The sequence below is a fragment of the Coenobita brevimanus genome, chromosome 5 (assembly GCF_032717465.1).
Source record: "Coenobita brevimanus isolate Jiangsu-jjx chromosome 5, ASM3271746v2, whole genome shotgun sequence".
Taxonomy (NCBI): domain Eukaryota; kingdom Metazoa; phylum Arthropoda; class Malacostraca; order Decapoda; family Coenobitidae; genus Coenobita; species Coenobita brevimanus.
Window position 1 is genome coordinate 34,940,970 of NC_136958.1, and position 19,896 is coordinate 34,960,865.

Below are 19,896 nucleotides of genomic sequence, written 5' to 3' on the forward strand. Positions count from 1 at the left end.
CACCCAGCGCCAGACCCCACCCAAACCTTTGTTTTAAATTGATGCGACTATAGCCACAACTAGCTGCTTCAGTTAATTAAAGTCGCCTGGCGCTAACACACACACACACACACACACACACACACACACACACACGCACGCACGCACGCACGCGCACGCACGCACGCGCGCGCGCTGGTTCAGTGGTAGCGTTCTCGCTTGCCATCTGGTAGACGGGAGTTCGCACCTCGCTCAGGTTGTGAAAAGTTTCACTGATGAAGTGGGTGGTTATTGTCCCCCTTGAGCAAGGGGACGGGTGTGTGCGTGTGTGAAGGTCACAGCCTTGCCCTTAGATCAGACTATATGAGCTCTCAGCTCCCTTCTGAGAGGGTAAAATCTGACGATCACGACCATCAAGTGATGCTGACCGACCCGGTGAATTACACACACAAATGCACGCAAGCACGCACACGCGCAAGCGTCATCATTCCAACATTCCTATGAAATCCTGCAGTCTTCTCGCACAGTTTCCAGTTTGCAGGCTCGGTGAATTTCATCAAATGCATTACTGAAAATATGAACTCCGTAATGCAACTTCAACTCCACCGTTGAATTATTTGAAGATTCAGTTGTCACAAGATTCATCGGATATACTTCAAGGTCCTCTCTCTCTCTCTCTCGAGAGAGAGAGAGAGAGAGAGAGAGAGAGAGAGAGAGAATACACGCTGAAAATCCCTGTTAACTTACATCATTGCAATGCTTTGTTAGTAGCTATTCAGCGTTTCCCTGCGACAACAAAAATAAATGGATGTTTCCCACAATAACTTCATTTCAAAATGGTTAGTGTTATTTTACAACAGTTATGCTGGAAAACTTTGCTCTCTTGCAAATTTTATGTCTATGGGAAAATGTGGTAAATCTTTACCCAGTGGGTGCGGCGATTCCACCTACATCATAACAAACTCATTATCTCATGGTAAGTTGGTACATAAGCAACACAGATAGTTAACTGTTCCATTATGACTACAAGAAGTGATTGGAAAAAGACAGAATGTACCTATTTGGGGGTATTTAACCCCTAACCGCTGAGTGCCGGTATAGACCGGCAGCAAATAAGCACCAGGATCCTGCTGGGTGTCGGTAGGAACTGCAATGATTTCTGCACCAAAGTGTGAAGTGGCCTCCACTTGATCTCATAACCAAAAGCTAGGGAAAGAGTCCCACCAGCCAAGCCAAGTTTCCAACCATACCTCTCCCATCTCTGTGACTTTGCCATGTGTAAGACGATATTTTCTTACATCTCATCTGAGTCTGTTCCTGCTTCACATGGACTTTTGCCTCATCCACCCCTGCCAAACCTATTTCCAAGGATTCTAAGAATGGGCTCAGTGATAGTGCCATGGGGTGTGCCTTGGATGCCACTGTGTTTTCTTTATCTAGTAATGGAGAGGTTGTCACGCTGAAAGCAAAACCATAGTCGGCACTGGGGGCAGATGTACGAACAAGTTCTGTTCTCGCGCCAAAAATAAGTTCCCTTCCTCACGTCATTACTCGTCAATGTAACTACCTACAGACCTGGGGATACTTTCATTCGTAAGAAGAAGAGTTGATGAGTAATGTGGTCTTTAATTTGTTTCCCTAAGTTCTATTCATTCAGAGATGAAGGAAACAAGCAATTTTCAGCAGTTTTCAGGAAACTGACCATAGAGAGAAGTCAGTGGTAAATATAGCCCAGCAAGCAGGGGTTAAGCAAGCGGCCAGGTCACCCACGGCAATGTTTACTGAGTATCTCTCCAACTGGGCACATCATTTACCAACCATCGCTTCGACTGGATGTGTCAGTATATCATTAGTGTATCCCGTGTCATAGCAATGGGAAATTTAATGATTTACCAAAACCTAACCTAACCAAATCAAACCTAATGCAACCTAACCTCATTTGCATTTGACAGCCAGCTTTCAGATTTAATAATGCGCGTTAGGAATGTTAAATATGGCTGGTTACTGGCAAACGTTGGTGGAATATTTATGCAATATAAATCCTCATTTACAGTTTTCAGAGGTAAGTTTATAAAAACTGCCATTTGGTAAAGAATTAATGAAAATATGACACGTTACGATATGGCTATCAACACTAACTCCCCAGAATGCTATGATTTATATGGTATATTACGGACTTACTTTGTACGATTTGCTGCCGGAGTACAAAGGAACTGGATAAAACCAAATGTTATGTCTTATTAACAGTAACACAATTTATCACTGATTACTGTGTGTTAATTCACCGATACGTGCAGTATGTATGTAAAGTGACAGTGTTATAAGCGCTATTGATAAATAGGTTACACAACTTATATGTTTTCCTGTGTCCTGAGAAGTGATGTATGACTGACTTCATGATGAAAATACATTTAATGTAAAGAGATATGCCTAAGCATTAGGCAGGTTCTGAATTTATAAGAATAACTTCGTCTACACCTTACGGCAGTAATAAAAAAATTACTCACTATGAAAAATAATGGTTATGCAAACGGAACCCACACACACTAATCGTACACACAATTGTATGCAGTTTACAGGTGTGTGAGAAATAAATGAAGGCGACCGTTTCTGACTGGTGACTGTTTCTGACATTTTCAGCCTAATCCCCTGAAATGCTTTCATGCATTATTTAGTCTACCTATAGCACTTCATATATTTTGACCACGAAGAGGAGAGAGGGAGGGGTTGTGCGTTGGAAAAAAAAAAAAAAACAGGTAAACTTGTAGGAGAAGGGTATAAACAAATATATGCAGGATTATTGGCTTTCTTACCGTATCACTCCCATGTTCACCCTTTACTCCCTCGTCCTATTACCCTCCAACTATCTTTGTTTACTTCTTCCTTTTCTGTTCCTTCCACCTTTAGCATTCTAATAAAACATCCAGATATGTCAGAATTGATTAATTTATTTTATAACACTATGTTATTATAAGCAAATGCATACATGTATGCGCATAAGTTTGTGTTACGGCAAAGATCTGCATGGTAAGTACAAGTCTCTTGAATCCTGTTTACATGTCAGTGTGCGCGAAAAAGGGGATAGTGCTGAAGGTATAGCTACCCACAGAATCAGAAATTCCTCACAACATGCCTTCCATTTCGCCTGTAGGATTTTCATGGACTAAGATGGGAAGGCTTGGTGCCAATATCTTCTCTGCAACACATACTGCTGTCTGTTAATTTTTATTTTCTCTCAATTGTCGCTTTCCTTGCCTGCTCACCTTCCCGTCTTGTATCTGCATTTCTTTCCCTTCCTGCTTCCTTGCTTTCCTTCTCATATTTTCTAAAACGGCATTTTCATTTCTAAAGCAACAATTTCATTATACCTGCCTTGCTTCTGTTAGCCTCATGACGTAGTGTTGGAGGTGTGCCGGATGATCATGTAGTGTAACAGTAAGATTTTCTTCTGGTGAGGTACTGATACGAGTGAGTGTATTTTACATGTGTGTATGACGTTTCAAGGTGGTGTGGTAGCAGAAGATAAGAGAAAGGGGAGGATGGGAAGATATGAGGTGAAGTGTGTTGGCCGCCGGTGGAGTAGAGGTGACAGGTTGCATAATGAATGAAGTGATAAGTATTTGTGATTATTATTGATATAAACAGCTAGTTCACAGAATAATGACCTGTATTAGTTAGGCAGTTATACATCAGATCTAAGTAAGGCTGACGAAATATCGAGTTTTATCGAAATGGTGAAGGGATGAAATGGTATCCCTTCTGGTACTATAAAAAAGAAATATTCAACATAGAGGAAGGCTAATGTAGTGAATAGCCTACTGATGGATATATCTAACCCATCGAGTCCGAAAATTCTCAGCTAGGAAAAAATCGTATGATGGTGGCATAGTTTAGATGCCTTCGCATACATGTGATTTTATTTTTTTGGAATCCCATTAATTCTAGTACATTCCACAGTCAAAAGTTTGATTGTCTTTAGAGTTAGTGATGACAGACTTACACATAATCCCTAAACTGCTAAATAAATACTTCATATGGTTACTTTAGAGATGGTTAGGGGGGAGTGAATTACGCGGTGCTCGTTATTGCCTGTGTCACTCAAAGACGATAATTACAGTAATTCAACATCCATCCATAAACATTCATCAGTCTAAACTGATTGAAAGTTCCGGAAAAATTTACTTTGCCTGTGGTGATTGATATTATACATTCCACTGACTGTTGCGTTAAACAGAGGCTACTGTGGGATATTTGAACTTACTTGCAAGAACTTTTCTTCAGTTTTAAATCATGTCAGCAACGGTTGAGATGCGTCAAGGATTCTCCAAAGTAGAGAGAAAAGGATGTTTTTTTTTTTTTTTTTTTTTTTTTAAATCCAGTGCATCCTTGCATCTGTGCGCCTACAAAACTTTAAACGGAGGTTTAGGCCCTACTGGTAATTATTACTATATCCCCCTAAAGCCTGGCATTGAATCTGGCTTGCTTGTCGCTGTACCCAGGGATAATTACAAAATTTTTGCTTTCAAACCATCATATCTCACCAACAACACCACCTAGAATATCTATTAGGGGACCAAAATACACATCAATCCTTCGTATCTCCACTGCAAGTCTGCAAGCGTCCCCAGATGTCTAGGTGGATGCGTTGTGGAGTGCGGAGGTGAAAAGAGAGGTCACTTTTCGAGTAGCGGCGAGGCTGCTTTTGGATAAGTGCACAAGACTGTGGCTGAGGGGGCTGCCTGCGCAGGATAGGGTGGCATGGAGGCAGGATGCCACTGGCACCTCCAGTTCCTTCTGTTTGGCACTTTCACTCAATCCCTTCCTTACATGAGTAGGCGGCTTGGAGATGGCACAGGCAGCAGCAACAGTAAGTGAACAGAACCAGAAATCATCATTCCTAATTCTTTTGTGGCACAAGGTTGACTGCCTGTGCCATTTGCCCGCCTCCCCTATGCTTGCGTGACGCCACGATGACAATAAATTGGTGGTCACTTCGGATATGGCAGGATAAAGAGGAAACATCCATGCCCATCAGCCAGTCATTCCCAAGCACCTCATATCCAATAGCCAATGCTGTCAGCCAGGCTTTACAGGTTGCAAACGCACATACAGAATATTGTATGAAGATGTTACTGACCAAGTCCAGTTCCCTGAAGGCAAAGTATTTTCATACACAACTGAATGATACTGCAAATATCAATAAGTGTAGAATATAAACACCTACACAGCTGCAACTATTCATGCTTTGAGAGGATGCAGTTGATATTTTCTTTTGGTGGGAGTTCAGTATCATTAAGAGACTTGGTTGCATGTGATCCATTCAAATAGCAAAGATTATGAATAGCTATGGCAAGAAAAGTTTACGGTAGGTCAGGCTGGTAGGCCTACAGACTCTGGTCAGTTCTATCTGTCTGTGGGGCGGGGTGTGGAGAGGGCGAGGGAGGGTCCTACTGTGAGTTAGTTATACACGATTCCATCCTTTGTATCACATAAGAGGAAAGGCAAGAGTGGCATCAGCATTAATGCCAAGGTACCAAAGTGGAGATTCTTACCCAGTCCCTTAGTTCTGAACCGTACTTTACGATATCATGAAAGGCTTTCCAGCCTCCGAATCGCCATGTAAATTTTTTTCTCCGTTTCTTTCAACTTTGGGTGACGTGAACTTGAGAAGAATCATTCCTCTTTTGGACGTATCTGAGAATTTGTTTCACATATTATAATATATATATATATATATATATATATATATATATATATATATATATATATATATATATATTGGATAATGATGCCAGTTGTTTGTGTATCAACATTTATATTTCTATATACTTTCCAACTGATGTAGTTTATCTGAAACAAGTTTCCTCCAACATAATTATATAAATTACTTTCCGTTTTAAGTGAAGGAGCATTTGGTGTGGATGTGGATGTGATAGAAAGCGTTAGGAAAAATGCATTGAGGTGGTTTGGTCGTGTGGAGAGGATGGGGAACGAGAGACGAACAGGAGAGTACATGTGAGTGAAGTGGAGGGGGCGAGGGGGGGAGGGGGAAGACCTAGGATGAGATGAAGGTATGGAGTGGAGAGGCATATGAGAGAGGGGGGTACGAGCTGAGGGAAAGGCATCCAAATGGCAGGGGACTAGGCGACATGGAGGCAATTTGTTTGTGATGACCCCTTTCGGGATTAAGGCGTCTGACTATAGATAGATGGATAGATAGTTTGTCGCATCAGTAAGATAAATCATGTAAAGAACTGTTTGTCTGGATTTATGCAACACTTAAAAAGCTAAATACATTGGCCGCTTGATCAGTACGGGAAATACCAGGAAAATAGTCGGAGAATAGACCACAAGGGAAATGCTGGACTAAATATCTCTTGATACTAATATTATTATATGTGTAAGTTTTTCCCCGTACCCTTTATGCATGTCTCACTCATTCATTCATACTTACCAACACTATCTTTGTGTCTCCCACCTACCCACACACACCTGTCTGCCTGCCCTACAACTGTGTCTTCCATCCACCCTCATACTCCTAACCACCAACCAAACATCTGTGTCTCCCACATACACCTGCCTGCCTGCCGTGCGTATGTGTCTTCCACCCACCCTTATACTCCTAACCACCAACCAAACATCTTTGTCTCCCACCCACCCACATGCACTGCCTGCCAGCCCTGCCTCTGGGTCTACCACCCACTTTCACATATCTGTCCTTATTACATGTTATAAACCAATGGGCTGGATGGGCTGGGATGTTTGTAACCAGCCAGTCACATTAACAGATATAAAGTGTGCCAATATATGCGCTATACAGTACAGCATGTTGGTTGACTGCTAACACATTAGGGATCATATTACAAGTGTAATTTTCAATTGCGTAACACTTCTTCCTCATCGATTTTTTTTCACATTTCAATTATTTTTTCTCCTGTATGTTATTGATACAAACTATGGTGACATCAAAAAGATGTAAATAGCACACAGGAGTTAGTTAAGATGCAATAAGCAAAATACACAGGAAAATGAGAGATGCTAGGAAGCTTCCTATGCCACAAAAATATGACCATAAGTGTTATGGTATCCGCTACATCAACAGAAATAGGTGGGATGGGTTGTGATGAGTGGGCAGGTTAGGTTTCGATGGCCATCAGGGCAATATTGGTCTCATGTCATGCATATTAATTGCTTCATTGTCGAGTTAACTCTGCTAAATTATTTGGGTTAACATCTGACGACCATTATTCAGTTGAAAATGAGCTATAATATCCTGTGAGTATAAACACCGTCTCGATTAGCTCCTCTCGTGGTCGCACCAGCTATAATAATATTTGCGAACACCGTACAGCTTTACTCAGATGAGGATGATTCTTCTGCGTCTACGAGTTGGTGTGTTGGTAATTCAGCCATAAAGATGCGTGGCTCGAGACGTTTTATTCAGCTCATTCTAAAGTGGATGGGGTGATCGAGGACAGATGTGCGGGAGGATGTGCCACGACGAGTTAAGACCAATTTGTGAAAAACGTCTCTGATTGTTGGATGGTAGTCGACGCAGTCATTTTTAAAATAAACACTTAATCCCAGCGGAAGTGGTTGAAGAGGAGTGGATGTGATGAGCTGAGTTTGTGGTGGGTGGTGGGACAAGCAGAAGAAAATATATGGTGTGAAAATGAGCACTGTAGATATTGTAGTAATGTGCAAAATATGGGTTGGATGGGTGGGTGCGATAAGGTAGTGCCTGATGAGAGGGGTGGGCGGGATGACTTCACCTTTGGAGGATGGTTGCAGCGTGAGGGGCAGTTCTGGCAGCAGGAAAAATCAGAATGTTGATACTCTGCAGTTTTAAAGCTTTGAACTGAGAAATCTTTGTTTAATTTAGTATATATGTTAGTCATTTTGCGAAATCGGCCATTTTGCAAATTTCCCGGCAAATTCCCCTGTCTGTATGAGAAGAGGGGGCACATTGCACTAACCTAATCTCACCTAACCTAACCTATACTCCGTTTTTTTTTTTTTTTACTGAGGCGAAGATGCACTTGACAGGTTGATGATGATTGGCTGAATGCAACATGTCCAAAAAAGATTTACTAACCTAAATTTCCCTCTCAGGTATTTGTTGTAAGTTAATAATGCTAGATTATGAAGTAATGTTGCATTCAGCCAATAATCACCAATCTGTCAAGTGCATCTTCGCCTCGATAATAAAAACGGAATATAGGTTAAGTTAGGTTAGGTTAGGTTAGGTTAAGTTAGTTTAGGTTAGGTTAGGTGAGGTTAGGTTAAGCCAGGTGAGGTTAGGTTAGCGCAAAGTGCCCAAAGATTTAAAGGTAATTTTGCGAATTGACCAGGCTTTCGGTTTGGGAAATTTGCAAAATGACCGATTTCGCAAAATGACTAGCATATCCATCCACTTAATCGTTGCCTTTTAGAATGTTATCAGAAGCTATTATATAAAGTTAAATCCTTCTATCAGATGACCTTTTCGGGGTTCTTGCAATTATTGAACAAATTCATTTGTCTTAAAATTAGCCTTTTGAGCAGGAGGGGTTTGTAATCTTCAGTTCCCCTCACTGCACTACGCCTCCCCTGGCTGATGATAATAATCTAGTGGCAGCAAGAATAACAATAGAAATATATTCGTAATTCTCGGAGCTATGGAGATAAGTAAACGACATTCTAATTCATAGTGCCACTGCCGGGTGGGTTTGTGGATGGGTCGATGGGTGGACGGGTGGAGTTGGTGGAAGGACAGTTTCAGTAAGATGGGTAGATGGACAAGTTGCGTGGGTAGGTGGACTAGGCCTGCGGGGTGAGTGGATAAATGGACTGGGTGGACAGAGCAGGTGGGCAGGTTGGGATGGTGGATTGAATTGATGGCTGGGCAGAGTGCGCAGGCGGGTGGATAAGATGGGTGGGTAGGGTGGATCGGTGGGTAGGCGGTGTCGGTCAGTTGGGTTGGTGGGTGGATGTGTGGATGAGAAGAGTGGATATGTGCCTGAGCATGGTGACTGGGTAGGCAGAATGGGTGTGTGGATGGGTAAGTGAATGGATAATGGGTTGGAGGAAAGGTCACATAGGTGAACTCTATGGGTGGGTGGGGTGGGCGGATGGGTGAACTTTGCGGACGGTTGTGTGGATGTGTGGCCTCCCGAAGGACAAGGCAGGTGAAGAGCTTGTGTTGTCAGTCTTTACGAAAATGGGAAATACATCTTGAGCATGAAGGGATTTAACTCTCATAGTCAAAGACAGTGCTTTCCTGAAAGGAGCAACATCATCTGACGTTAGCTAGAGAAGAATGCTGCATTGACGAAGTTACTGTTATTGGAATGAAGTGCGAGAATGGCTATGTTATATTAAGCTTCACTTAGTGAAAAAATATTAAGCACCTCACAGTTTCCTAGGATACTGCCCTTGAGTGTGGTCTACAGGCATACTGTGATTCAGTGCCCGAACACTTCACTCCTTCAGCACACAAACCCCCCCATATTACCAGAGTTCCCACCCTCCTTTCCTCCTCAACATCCCCCACCCTCCCCTTGCCTTTAACCGGAGCACAATTCAGGCAGCCCAACATCTCATGCCTATAATTCTTCTCCATGTGGTTTTACGTGCTTCAGTTGCCTATATATACTGGTTAACAGCTCGGAACAACCAAGGGAGGGAAGAGGTGTGGCTTGGGAGGGTATTCTTTTCTGAGTGACAGTAGGCCTACACGTACTAAATCTGTTTTATCTGTAATTCTTTAGAACACCATGCATCTCTCCCTCTCTCTCTCTCTCTCTCTCTCTCTCTCTCTCTCTCTCAAGCAACTTACATTATGCCGCCATGTGACCTGTGACACTTTCGGATTGGCCTTGATGGAACACTCGAAGTAAACATCGTCCCCTTCCTTGATGTTGTCAGAATCCAGTGAAGATCCGAAGCTGGCAATGGCGGTGGGCAGGTCTGGAAAGAGGGTCAGAGAGTGGTGGATGAGGCCGGAAAGAGGGTCAGAGAGTGGTGGATGAGGTCAACTCTGAAACTGCCGTCCTCTATTCTGCAATATCTTCTGCATATGACCATTTAACCTATATGAACAGGCATCTTTAAATGAACGGATCTGCATTTTACCTCACTCTTGGTCAATTTTTCTCTACAAGGGCAATTTCTTTCAAGTCACCAAACTATGTTTTTTTTTTTTCTTTTTTTTTTAAGAAAAAACAAGACAGAGGACACCTTTGAAAGCACACCTACTCCTACAATATTGGACAAAGAAATTATTATTTATATGTGAGGTGAAGGGGCTGATCCGGGAGGTCCCACCCTCTATGAACCCTGGTGTGACTGAAGATCTACCACAGAGTAAAATTTCGTGCGCCAACGTAAAAATATACCATTGTCCTCCCTGGGGACAGTCCTGCCCTCGAAATGGGTTACCATCGAAGGTTCCACCATGCCTAAAACATGATCAGGGTAAACGTCCGCAACTATGCAACATTTCTAGGTTAAAAGCTTGACCGTACATAAAGGCATTGGCCACAACCCCGAAGGTCGCCCCCCCCCCTACCGTGACAGAGTGATCTTTGAGGATTTAACCCTGCCTGAAATGTGGATCCAGTAAAGACCTCCCATTATGCAAATTCCATGTTCTTCGGTAAAAATTGTTGTTGCCCCCTCCCCCCTCCCGGGACAGCCACTCTGCGCCCGTGGGGAATGGTTGTCAGAGGAGCCACTTATCCTAACACGTAGCCAATGTAAACGTCTACCAGTATCCAGAGTTTCGTGTTCCTAGGTTAAGGACTACGACTGTAGGTTTGCTGGGATTCCCGGGGGCCGCCCCTTCTCCATAAGGAGCGACCCTGGGTGACTTTACCCTTCCTAAAACGTGGCTGGAGTGATACCTGGCCCAGTGGGAGGAGTACCAGTGGGAGGAATACCATTGTGCAAAATTTCGTTTTCCTATACTGTGATCCAAAAAGGGATACCACTGAAAATCGGAGAAAAGAATCCATACACAAATCAAGAATTTGTTAAAAGGTAGGGAGAATCTTATCAAGCAATTTTCAGTGCAAAACCCATCAACACCAAATGTATGGTCTCATCAAACCCACACGCCAAACAATCTTTTAAAGCTAGTCATAAGTTCTGTAGGCTCTTTGTCATATAAGCTTTCAGAAGTGGCTTGTGACACTGTTGTCTCTTTTACGTGCACCACTTCTGATTTTTTTTTTTTTTTTTTTTTTTTTTTTTTTTGTATAGAGCGAATGAATCTGGTCATGAAGCTAAAATCTGTCAATGTTATATTCCCCTACAAACCAGTTAGTTTTGGTGTCAAATCATTATTTACCAACGTTCCTGTTGAAGATGTATTAGCTTTCCTACCAAATGTATGCATAGCAACGCTGATCGTATTCCCTGTAAAAACATCATTAAACTAATAAGGTCTGTGTGTAGATAATTCATCTTTTGTACTTGAGAGGAAACAGTTCACACAAAAATTTGGTAGGGCCGAGGGTAATCCCCTCATCCCTGTCCTGGCAAATATTTTCATGGAGTACTTTGAGAGTGATTTATTCACTTCTATAAAATAGAGAAAATAGTTTGATTACAGTACGGTGATGATATCTGACGGTATTGGCCTAACAACCTTGCCACTGATGAATTTCTACACAAACTAAATTCGTTAGCACCATCCACAAAATTTTAGCATAAAGTAAAAATAGATACTAAACTGCCCTTCTTGGATGTAGACGTCATCAGTGATAAAGGTGGTCTGGAGACAAAGATTTGCAGAAAACCTATAAATATACTGTCCTATGTGCATTCTTATTCAAAGAATCTCTTCTCATTCATTAGCCTACATTAATGTAAAAAGATGTCTTCATATCTGTGTACTTGAGAGCATATAGGATTTCAGACCTCGAATTTTTAGATGGAGAACTACAAATGATTCTGAGCATAGGGAAGAAACATAAATGTCCACTCAGCATACTAACCCAGTGTCATAATACAGCAAGGAAAAGATTCTGTGGAGGAAAAATTAATAAGCCAGAATGCCAGACCAGCCAAAGAACCCTTGATCTTACGTGAAAATTTTCTTGATGTTTGCATACTGAAAACAAACTTAACGTGTAAGTAGCTTTCAAATATGATATACTCAAGAAAACCCTCACCAATACCCCATCAAGCAATTCAGGTGTTGTATATAGACTTCCATGGAAAAACTGTTACCAATTTTATATAAAACAATCTGGAAAAGACTTGGAAACCAGGATCTCACGGCATAAGTACAGTATAATGCCCCGCAGTGTAGTGATGGAGAGTGGAGACTTGTCGATGATGGGGCTCAGCCGGGTACTGTGTGCCCTAGATAAATTCAAGGAAGAATTCAAGAACATCGAAATTATCAGTTGCGAGTGGAGGAAGTCATGACTTCACTTTGAAGGGTTTATGAATGAAGTGAGTACATTAGCTAGTGAAAGTGTCGAAAGTGCTGGTGACAAGAGTGGTGTGTCGGGAGGTGTGGCAGGTGGTGCAAGTGGTGCACGCTAGAGTTCCGAGAAAATTCGCCATCAAGTCAATATGCCGTCGGACAATAATTAACTTGTTCCTTCCTCGCTGTAGTCGCCTTTGAATACATATTCTAGCGTCACCCATAGCTGTCTTCATTAATGACGGCGAATTGTCTTGTTAATGTTGTGATGGCGATTTGACTTGACAGCGAACTCTCCCGAAACCCACGATAGGTGCCTCTATCTGCCTCGGATCCCCTTCTCACCTCCATTAAGCCTGTTGTCCTCTTAAGTTAAGGTGAGCAGCCATATTCTTGTTGGTTAAGCCATATCCTTGTTGATTTAGTAAAGCCATAATCTAGTTGGTTTACTTTACCTTAGGTGATATGTCTTAGATAGTTTCCCTGTATAGTACAATACTTAGGTCTGAAAAGAGTCTCAATTGTTGCCCATGAAGGGGGGGTGCCACTCATATGTAATTTTTCCCATAAGTTTATGTATTCAGAGTGCGTGAATTCCTAGTATGCGCCGTCCTCTGCTGCCCATATACTTGTGTGCTGTGGGTACCTCTTACTCTGATCAGACTTTCCATGGCGTGGGGTCAAGGCAGTTCCGAACTGCCAGGATCCTCGATTACCTTTGTATTCTCACCTGATATTAGTGCTCTACTCTAAAACTTATTTGCCTTGAAACCTTGTATGGGATGCCTGTCTACCTGAATCGATGCTCCCTGTGTATTCTCTCTCTGCCGTGCCATCTCTAAAGAACGCATCTCAGGAAAATGAAGCTCTTCGGGCAGACGACCCTCACCACTCACACTGACTGACCTTAAAACACAAAAGAAAACCTAGTTCATGTCTCCCAGTAATGTCTTTCGTCTGTTTCTGCTGTGTGTAGGTCTCTTCGCCGTAGACGAGAGGGGGGGAGGGAGGAACTTACAAAAGCATCACTTCGTCCACAATTATTCGATCCTTTTCAGAGCTGGAGGGGACGGGAAAACCCAAGATAATGGGCAGAGAAATTCTAATGAAAATGATATGAAAATGATTGGAATACTTTGAAAAAATAACAGAGAAGGAAAATACCTAGCATTATTTTATGTAAACAGCAAAGCAGGAAGTGTCGGAAAATACAGAAAATCAGAGAAGATAAGGAAATTTTGAGAACTGCAGAAGTGGTTGGCTTCTAAGACAGCGATCAGAAATTCAAGGAAGTAGTGGCAAAACGGGGAAAATGGATGGAAATACTAGGGAAGAAAAAAGACTGGCGATGTACCGATAAATGGGAAAAAAAATAAATGTATACGAGGGAAACAAGAAAAGAAATTAGAAAGGGGAAGAAACTGATTTATTCCAGAAAAAACTAAGGAAACTAAGGTAAAATGCAGGGAAAAGACAAGGAAAGTGTAAAAAAGCATAAAGAAAAGACTAGGGAACGTGTGAGTAATGTAGGACGATACCAGGAAAACTTTAGAAAATTGGGGAAATAATAGAGATGGATAATGCAGGGAAATATTTGGGAAAATGAAACCAAAGTAAAATAATAGGCTAGGCTAAGAAACATACAGGAATACAAGAAACAGTGGGTAAATGGTGGAAAATACTAGGGAAAGTAGGTAATGTTGGATGATTCTGGGAAAAGCACAAAAATATAGGAATATACTTGAAAAAATGTAGAAAAACTGGGGAAACATTCAGGAAACTGGACTTTAAATAAGTACCGAAGTAGCAACGTAAAATTAGTAGAAACTGTAAGAAAGAGAAATACGAGGAAAACTTTAAAATAAGTATAGAAATACCAAATGTGCAATGAAACGAGAAATGAAATGGAATTACCGATAGAGGAGAGAAGGTTATTTGAAAAACTAAAACAAATATAGAAAAATACAATAAACTCGACAAAACTAGAGGTATCCTGGGCAAAGCTGTAGAAAAAGAACATATATGAATAGGAATATCTAAATATCGGAAATTACTACAGGAAAAGCGGGGAAAATCTGTTAAGTAACAACAGGACAACTGAGAGAAAGACTGTAGGTAAAATTTCTGCACTTTCTGACCGGAAAAGGAGTATATGACAAGGTTGTAGCACACTCGTACTGCCGTTGAATAGAGAGAGAGAGAGAGAGAGAGAGAGAGAGAGAGAGAGAGAGAGAGAGAGAGAGAGAATAGTTTGTCATTTCCTCCAAAAAGCATGACTGGACTACAGAGAAATATTTAATTTTATTTCGTACAGCTGTATATCATTAATCAGGTGGGATTAGGGGAAGGAGGGAAGGAAGGGAAGGAGCACTTAATGTTACTCTCCTAATATCTAATACCACACTGCGAGTGCGTGCATGTGCAGTGTGGTTTTAGAACAAGAGGGAGGGGGAGGGCGGGAGGGATATGAGTGGCCTTCTGCGGGATGCCAGAGGTTACAGATTTGTTTCTTATTCACATATGTTTGTTTTCCTTTACTTGTTTTTTAGCCATATTTTTGTTACATGTATAGTGTATTCTTTGTATAATATACGAGTACTTAGAGCTAAGCCGATCATCACATGACATGTTTGGTGTTACAGTTGTTACGTGTGTAAGAATTTTGTATATTGTCCATGTATGTATAGTACGTGCGTGTCGCTAGGTGTGTTTGTGTGCGTCAATGCTGTGCGTGCAGTAGCATCTACGCACATGCACTCGCTTCATGTTGATGCCTGTTCAGTGCTTACACATTTATAAAGTCTTTGTTAATTATGTTTGCTCTCTCAACCCACGTGTGACTAAAATTGTTTTTAGTATCACTGACTTACAGTGGAGCTTAAACTAGAGACATGAAGATTATGTATTCACCAGCGTTATTTATAACGTTTGGAGCATGGGGGAGAGATTAATTTGCCTAGCACTTTTGTGTATATTTCTCGTCTGGCCTCCAGCTGCGTCTTGACGCGTTCACGCAACTGGAGGATATATAAGGTGGAGAATTTTGACTGGAGACTAATAGGTCTAGCTATTTGTCTCTGTAGGATTTAGTATAGGTTTGCGATTTGTCTGTTAGGTAATTAATTTTAGGGTCTTTAGATTAGTTTTTCTTTATAATATAAGGTATAAAAAATATAAAACAAAAAAAAAATAAAAAATAAAAAATAAAAAGATTAAAATTATTATATATATATATATATATATATATATATATATATATATATATATATATGAACGTTTGCATGAAAGTGTGTCTGTATGTATGCATGGAAGCGTGTGTGTGTGTGTGTGTGTGTGTGTGTGTGTGTGTGTGTATGTATATATGTGTGTGTATATATATGTATATGTGTGTAAATTTATATATATATATATATATATATATATATATATATATATATATATATATATATATACAGTATATATATATATATATATATATGGCCTTAATAACCAGGGGCTTCGGCCCCAATGGTTGATAGGCCGGAAAAAAAAAAAAAATGGAGACGAGTTTTTGTGGGACTGGCTTCGGGAGAGGTTGTGTTTGGACTGGAGATCAGAGAGGGAGGAGAAGCAGCATTTTTTTGTGTTGTATATATTTCTGAACATCTTTTCACTTCGCATTAGCATCCAATCACAAGTATTATTATTAGTATTACTGTATTATTATTATATGTGGCAATTGAGTGCAGTTTATCTCTTTTTTGTATGATTTTATTTCTTTTGTTTGGCAAGTTTGTTCCCAGACTTATTCAGGGTATTATCAGGTTGCTTATATTTGTCATTCTTTTCTGTTTTATTATCTCATTGCAAATTTTGTAAATATTAGCTTGTATTATATTTGGTATTTTTCGTTGTGTTTATTTTGCCCTTGATTACATCAGCTAATTGTATTTACTTTCGGACCTGTGTTGCGAGATTGGAGGTAGTTTTTTTTTTTTTTTTCATCACATAACTATTTGTTCAGTTCCTTTTTCACTTTGTTTTTCTCAATTTTTACGTAGTCGGATGTAGTTATCGTGTTGCCTACTCCCATCTCGTAACACAGTGCGATGGTGTAGATTGCATTAGTCGTGTTGCACGGGGATGACTGCCATAAATAAAAACAAGTGACTCTTCCTGGTTAGAGACTTTACATACAAAGCCGCTCCTAGGCTGGCCAGTGGGAGGGTCTAGCAATGACAGACTAAGGTTGTGTATTTTTTTTGTGTGCGGGAAGGAGGTGATGATAATGATGACAGCGGTGTGTGTGTGTGTGTGTGTAGACAGATTTATATACAGTATATATATATATATATATATATATATATATATATATATATATATATATATATATATATATATATATATGTGTGTGTGTGTGTGTGTGTGTGTGTGTACTGTCTATTGTTAAGAAGATCGATTTACCAGTTAGGTATTCCAGCAGCTTCTCGACGTTTCCCGATGTATACCATAGGCTAGTTCCGGTACGAGTCAGAGTTGCCAATTTGCCTGCTGTTTGTGAGCGTAGTTATTTCTTGAGTTATGCATTAGTTTTTATGCTCTTTTTCTCAATAATGTTTTATTTACCTCATTGTTAAATTGTGTAATTTGGTTTAAGTTTCTATGCTAAATAATTTACAGCGTTATGTAAGAAAACTGTGGCATATTTTGATGTATCCTTGTTGGTAACTGTTAACTGTTGCCCCCTCGAGTTTGTGCTAGAAGTTTCTCGAGTAATGTACGGCTATATAAGGATGGGGAAAAGACAAGAGCACACACACACCACAAAGCCAACCAGGAGACAGGGTGTGTGTGCTGGGCAATCCTCAGGCCCTGTCTTCCCCCTTTACTGTTTTTTTTAATCAGCCCATACCCCACTGACCGGGCTAATGTATGGCCCGACCTGCACTATAGGTGCAGGGAATCTTCAAACGAACGAACGAACGACAAGAGCAAATTCAGTCGGGTTTCAGTTCTGTTTGAGTGAAGTTCAGTCGGTGTTCAGTTCAGTCTGAGTGTAGTGCGGTGACAGTGCAGTGTCAGTGTAGTTTGTATATTTGTGAACACAGTGAAGTGTTGTTGGCTAACAGTGAAGTGTTACTGAAGTGTGTACATCATCAGTACTTGTGAAAACAATGAAGTGTTATCAAGCATTTAGTGTAACTGCAGTTAGTAAAGTTTGTATAGCTCCAGTGCTAGTAAGAATAGAGAAGTTGGAAAGCATTCAGTGTAATTATTTGGGAAAATAATGACAGTGAACTTATGAAGCCAGTGTTTATTCACCACGCCTAAGCTGACCTTGTGTACTGTATACCTAATGGCCGACTATAGGAAGAACAACTCAGTGGGCAACGTCCTTTGTATACTGAACTACTGCTGTTGGAGCCTGTGGCAGTGTGGGGTGGGGATGCAACACTGGTGTCAGGAGTGTGGATAATTATTAAGGGCTGCATTGAGTTTAACTTTTGATATGGAAGCAGGAGGTGTGCAGACAAAGTCTCGAGCTGGGCAGGAGAGGAAATGTCCCTTGTGATAATTGTGAAGCTATTACAGAAACAAAAGAAAAAAACTTAAAGAACAATTACAGGCCCAAAGTGAAGAACAGAAAGAGGTCAGAAATGAACTCAAAGAACTATTACAGAGATAGAAGAAAGAAGTCAAAGAACAGTTTGAGGGACAGAAGAAAGAACTCAAAGAACAATTGAAGCACAGAGTGAACAACTAGAGGAACAACATGAAGAACAAAAAGAATTATATGAACAACTTCAAAAGGCATTACAGGAACAACAGAAGGACTTACAACTGGGGATGCAAGGACAGCTAGATGATTTTATTTGGGAAATGAACAATAGGAACAACTGAATGAGGAGGTATACGCTGAGCTACAGCACCAGAAGTATGAGGTAAGCAATAATGTGACTGAGTGCAAACAGCATGTAGACGACCAGCTGAAGTCAATTAGTGAGGAAATAGTGACGGAGTGCAGACAGAATGTAGATAACTAGTCGAAGCATGTAGTTGACCATGTGAAGATAATTATTGAGAAAATTGAGGCCGTAGAGAAATATTGCACTGCTGAGCCTCAGGCTAGTGAACAAGGAACATATGAAAATTTATGTATGGCGAATCTTGATGGATCCCAGGCATCTAAGGGTAGCATTACGGGGTTGAATAATCAGAATGCAGAAGTTTTAAGTCCTGGCCTTAATTATGATGCCCCAATTTTTAGGCCCCAAATCAGTGAAGTGATGGCTATAATGGGGGTCCAATTAAAAAGAAACCTTAGGAATTTGATGGTAGTATCTTGGGAAGCTTATCATGCTCAGTTTGAGTTACTTGCGGATCAGAATGCTTGGGGTGATAGGCAGAGGGTAGTGCAGCTTGCCACTAGCCCTAAGGGTGCCACAATGGAAATTCTGGGCCAGATGTCAGTAATGGAGAGGAACAGTTATCAGTCCCTAGTAGAAGTGCTGGAGCGCAGATATGGAACCATGTACCAGACTGAAGTTTACAGAGCAAGATTCTGGAGCCGTGTACAGGCTCGAGGAGAATCCCTACAGCAGCTTGCTCATGACCTGGAGAGTATGGCATACAAGGCATACCCTGGAGAAGCACCTAACCTGTTGGCTATTCTACTGAGGGGCCAGTTCATCGGTGCTCTTGATAGTGCAGAGTTGAAAGTGCAAGTGAAGCAGGCACAACCACAAAGCATGAAAGAAGCACTAGCCAAGGCTCTAGAGTTTGAGTCCTATGTCATGTCCAGTACAACCACTTTTCAGACAGGTCATAGTGAAGGATTGAAGGCAAGAAAGGCGCAGGTATGGGAAGTAAATTTTTTGAATAGAAGGTGCTGGTACTGTGAAAAGCCAGGACTTCAGAAAGTGGATTGCAAGAAGTGGAAGAGAGAACAGGAGAAGATCAGAGGAGGTTGCTGGCTCTGCAGGAAGCTGGAACACAAGGAGGTGGATTATTACAAATGGATGAAGGAGCAAGAATGGAACAGTGCAAGGAAATCTCAGATTGCAACAAATGGGTGTTGGACATGTGGTGAGGTGGGACACTTCAGCTATGAGTGCCCAATTGAGAAGGATGATGGTAAATTAGTAAAGGGTGGTGATGAGAGGCAACAACCAGCCAATTTTTCCCAAGAAGCCCCACCATTGAAGAAATGCAGGAGAACCCTGATGAATAGCGTGCAAGAAGACATAAGAACAGACAGCAAGGAGTGTAGCAGGAATGGGAATCATAGGAAGAAATGCTGCCGTACGGTAGTGACAGGGCCAGTGTCAGATGAAGACCTGAAGAGGATGCAGATTTACAACCAGTGCTAAAGTGGCTGCAGCAAAGTACAGTGTGACCATCTTGGGAAGAAGTTTCCAGGTTAAGCCCTGTGACCAAGAGCTACTGGAGTCAATGGGACCTTCTTCTTTTGAACAAAGGACTACTGGTGCATCAGTGGGAGACAGCCGGTGGCCTCAGCAAGT

The 19,896-nt window shown here is 41.2% G+C and overlaps 1 protein-coding gene across 1 annotated transcript in view; it reads right to left on the minus strand.

The window, feature by feature from the left end:
• The window catches only part of LOC145398740 (protein turtle homolog A-like), a 357,131-nt gene that overhangs the window by 98,726 nt on the left and 238,509 nt on the right, over positions 1-19,896 (minus strand). Inside the window, exon 8 of the mRNA XM_080271540.1 lies at positions 9,797-9,927. Within this exon, the coding sequence (XP_080127666.1) occupies positions 9,797-9,927 (131 nt within the window). The remainder of the gene's footprint in view (positions 1-9,796; positions 9,928-19,896) is intronic.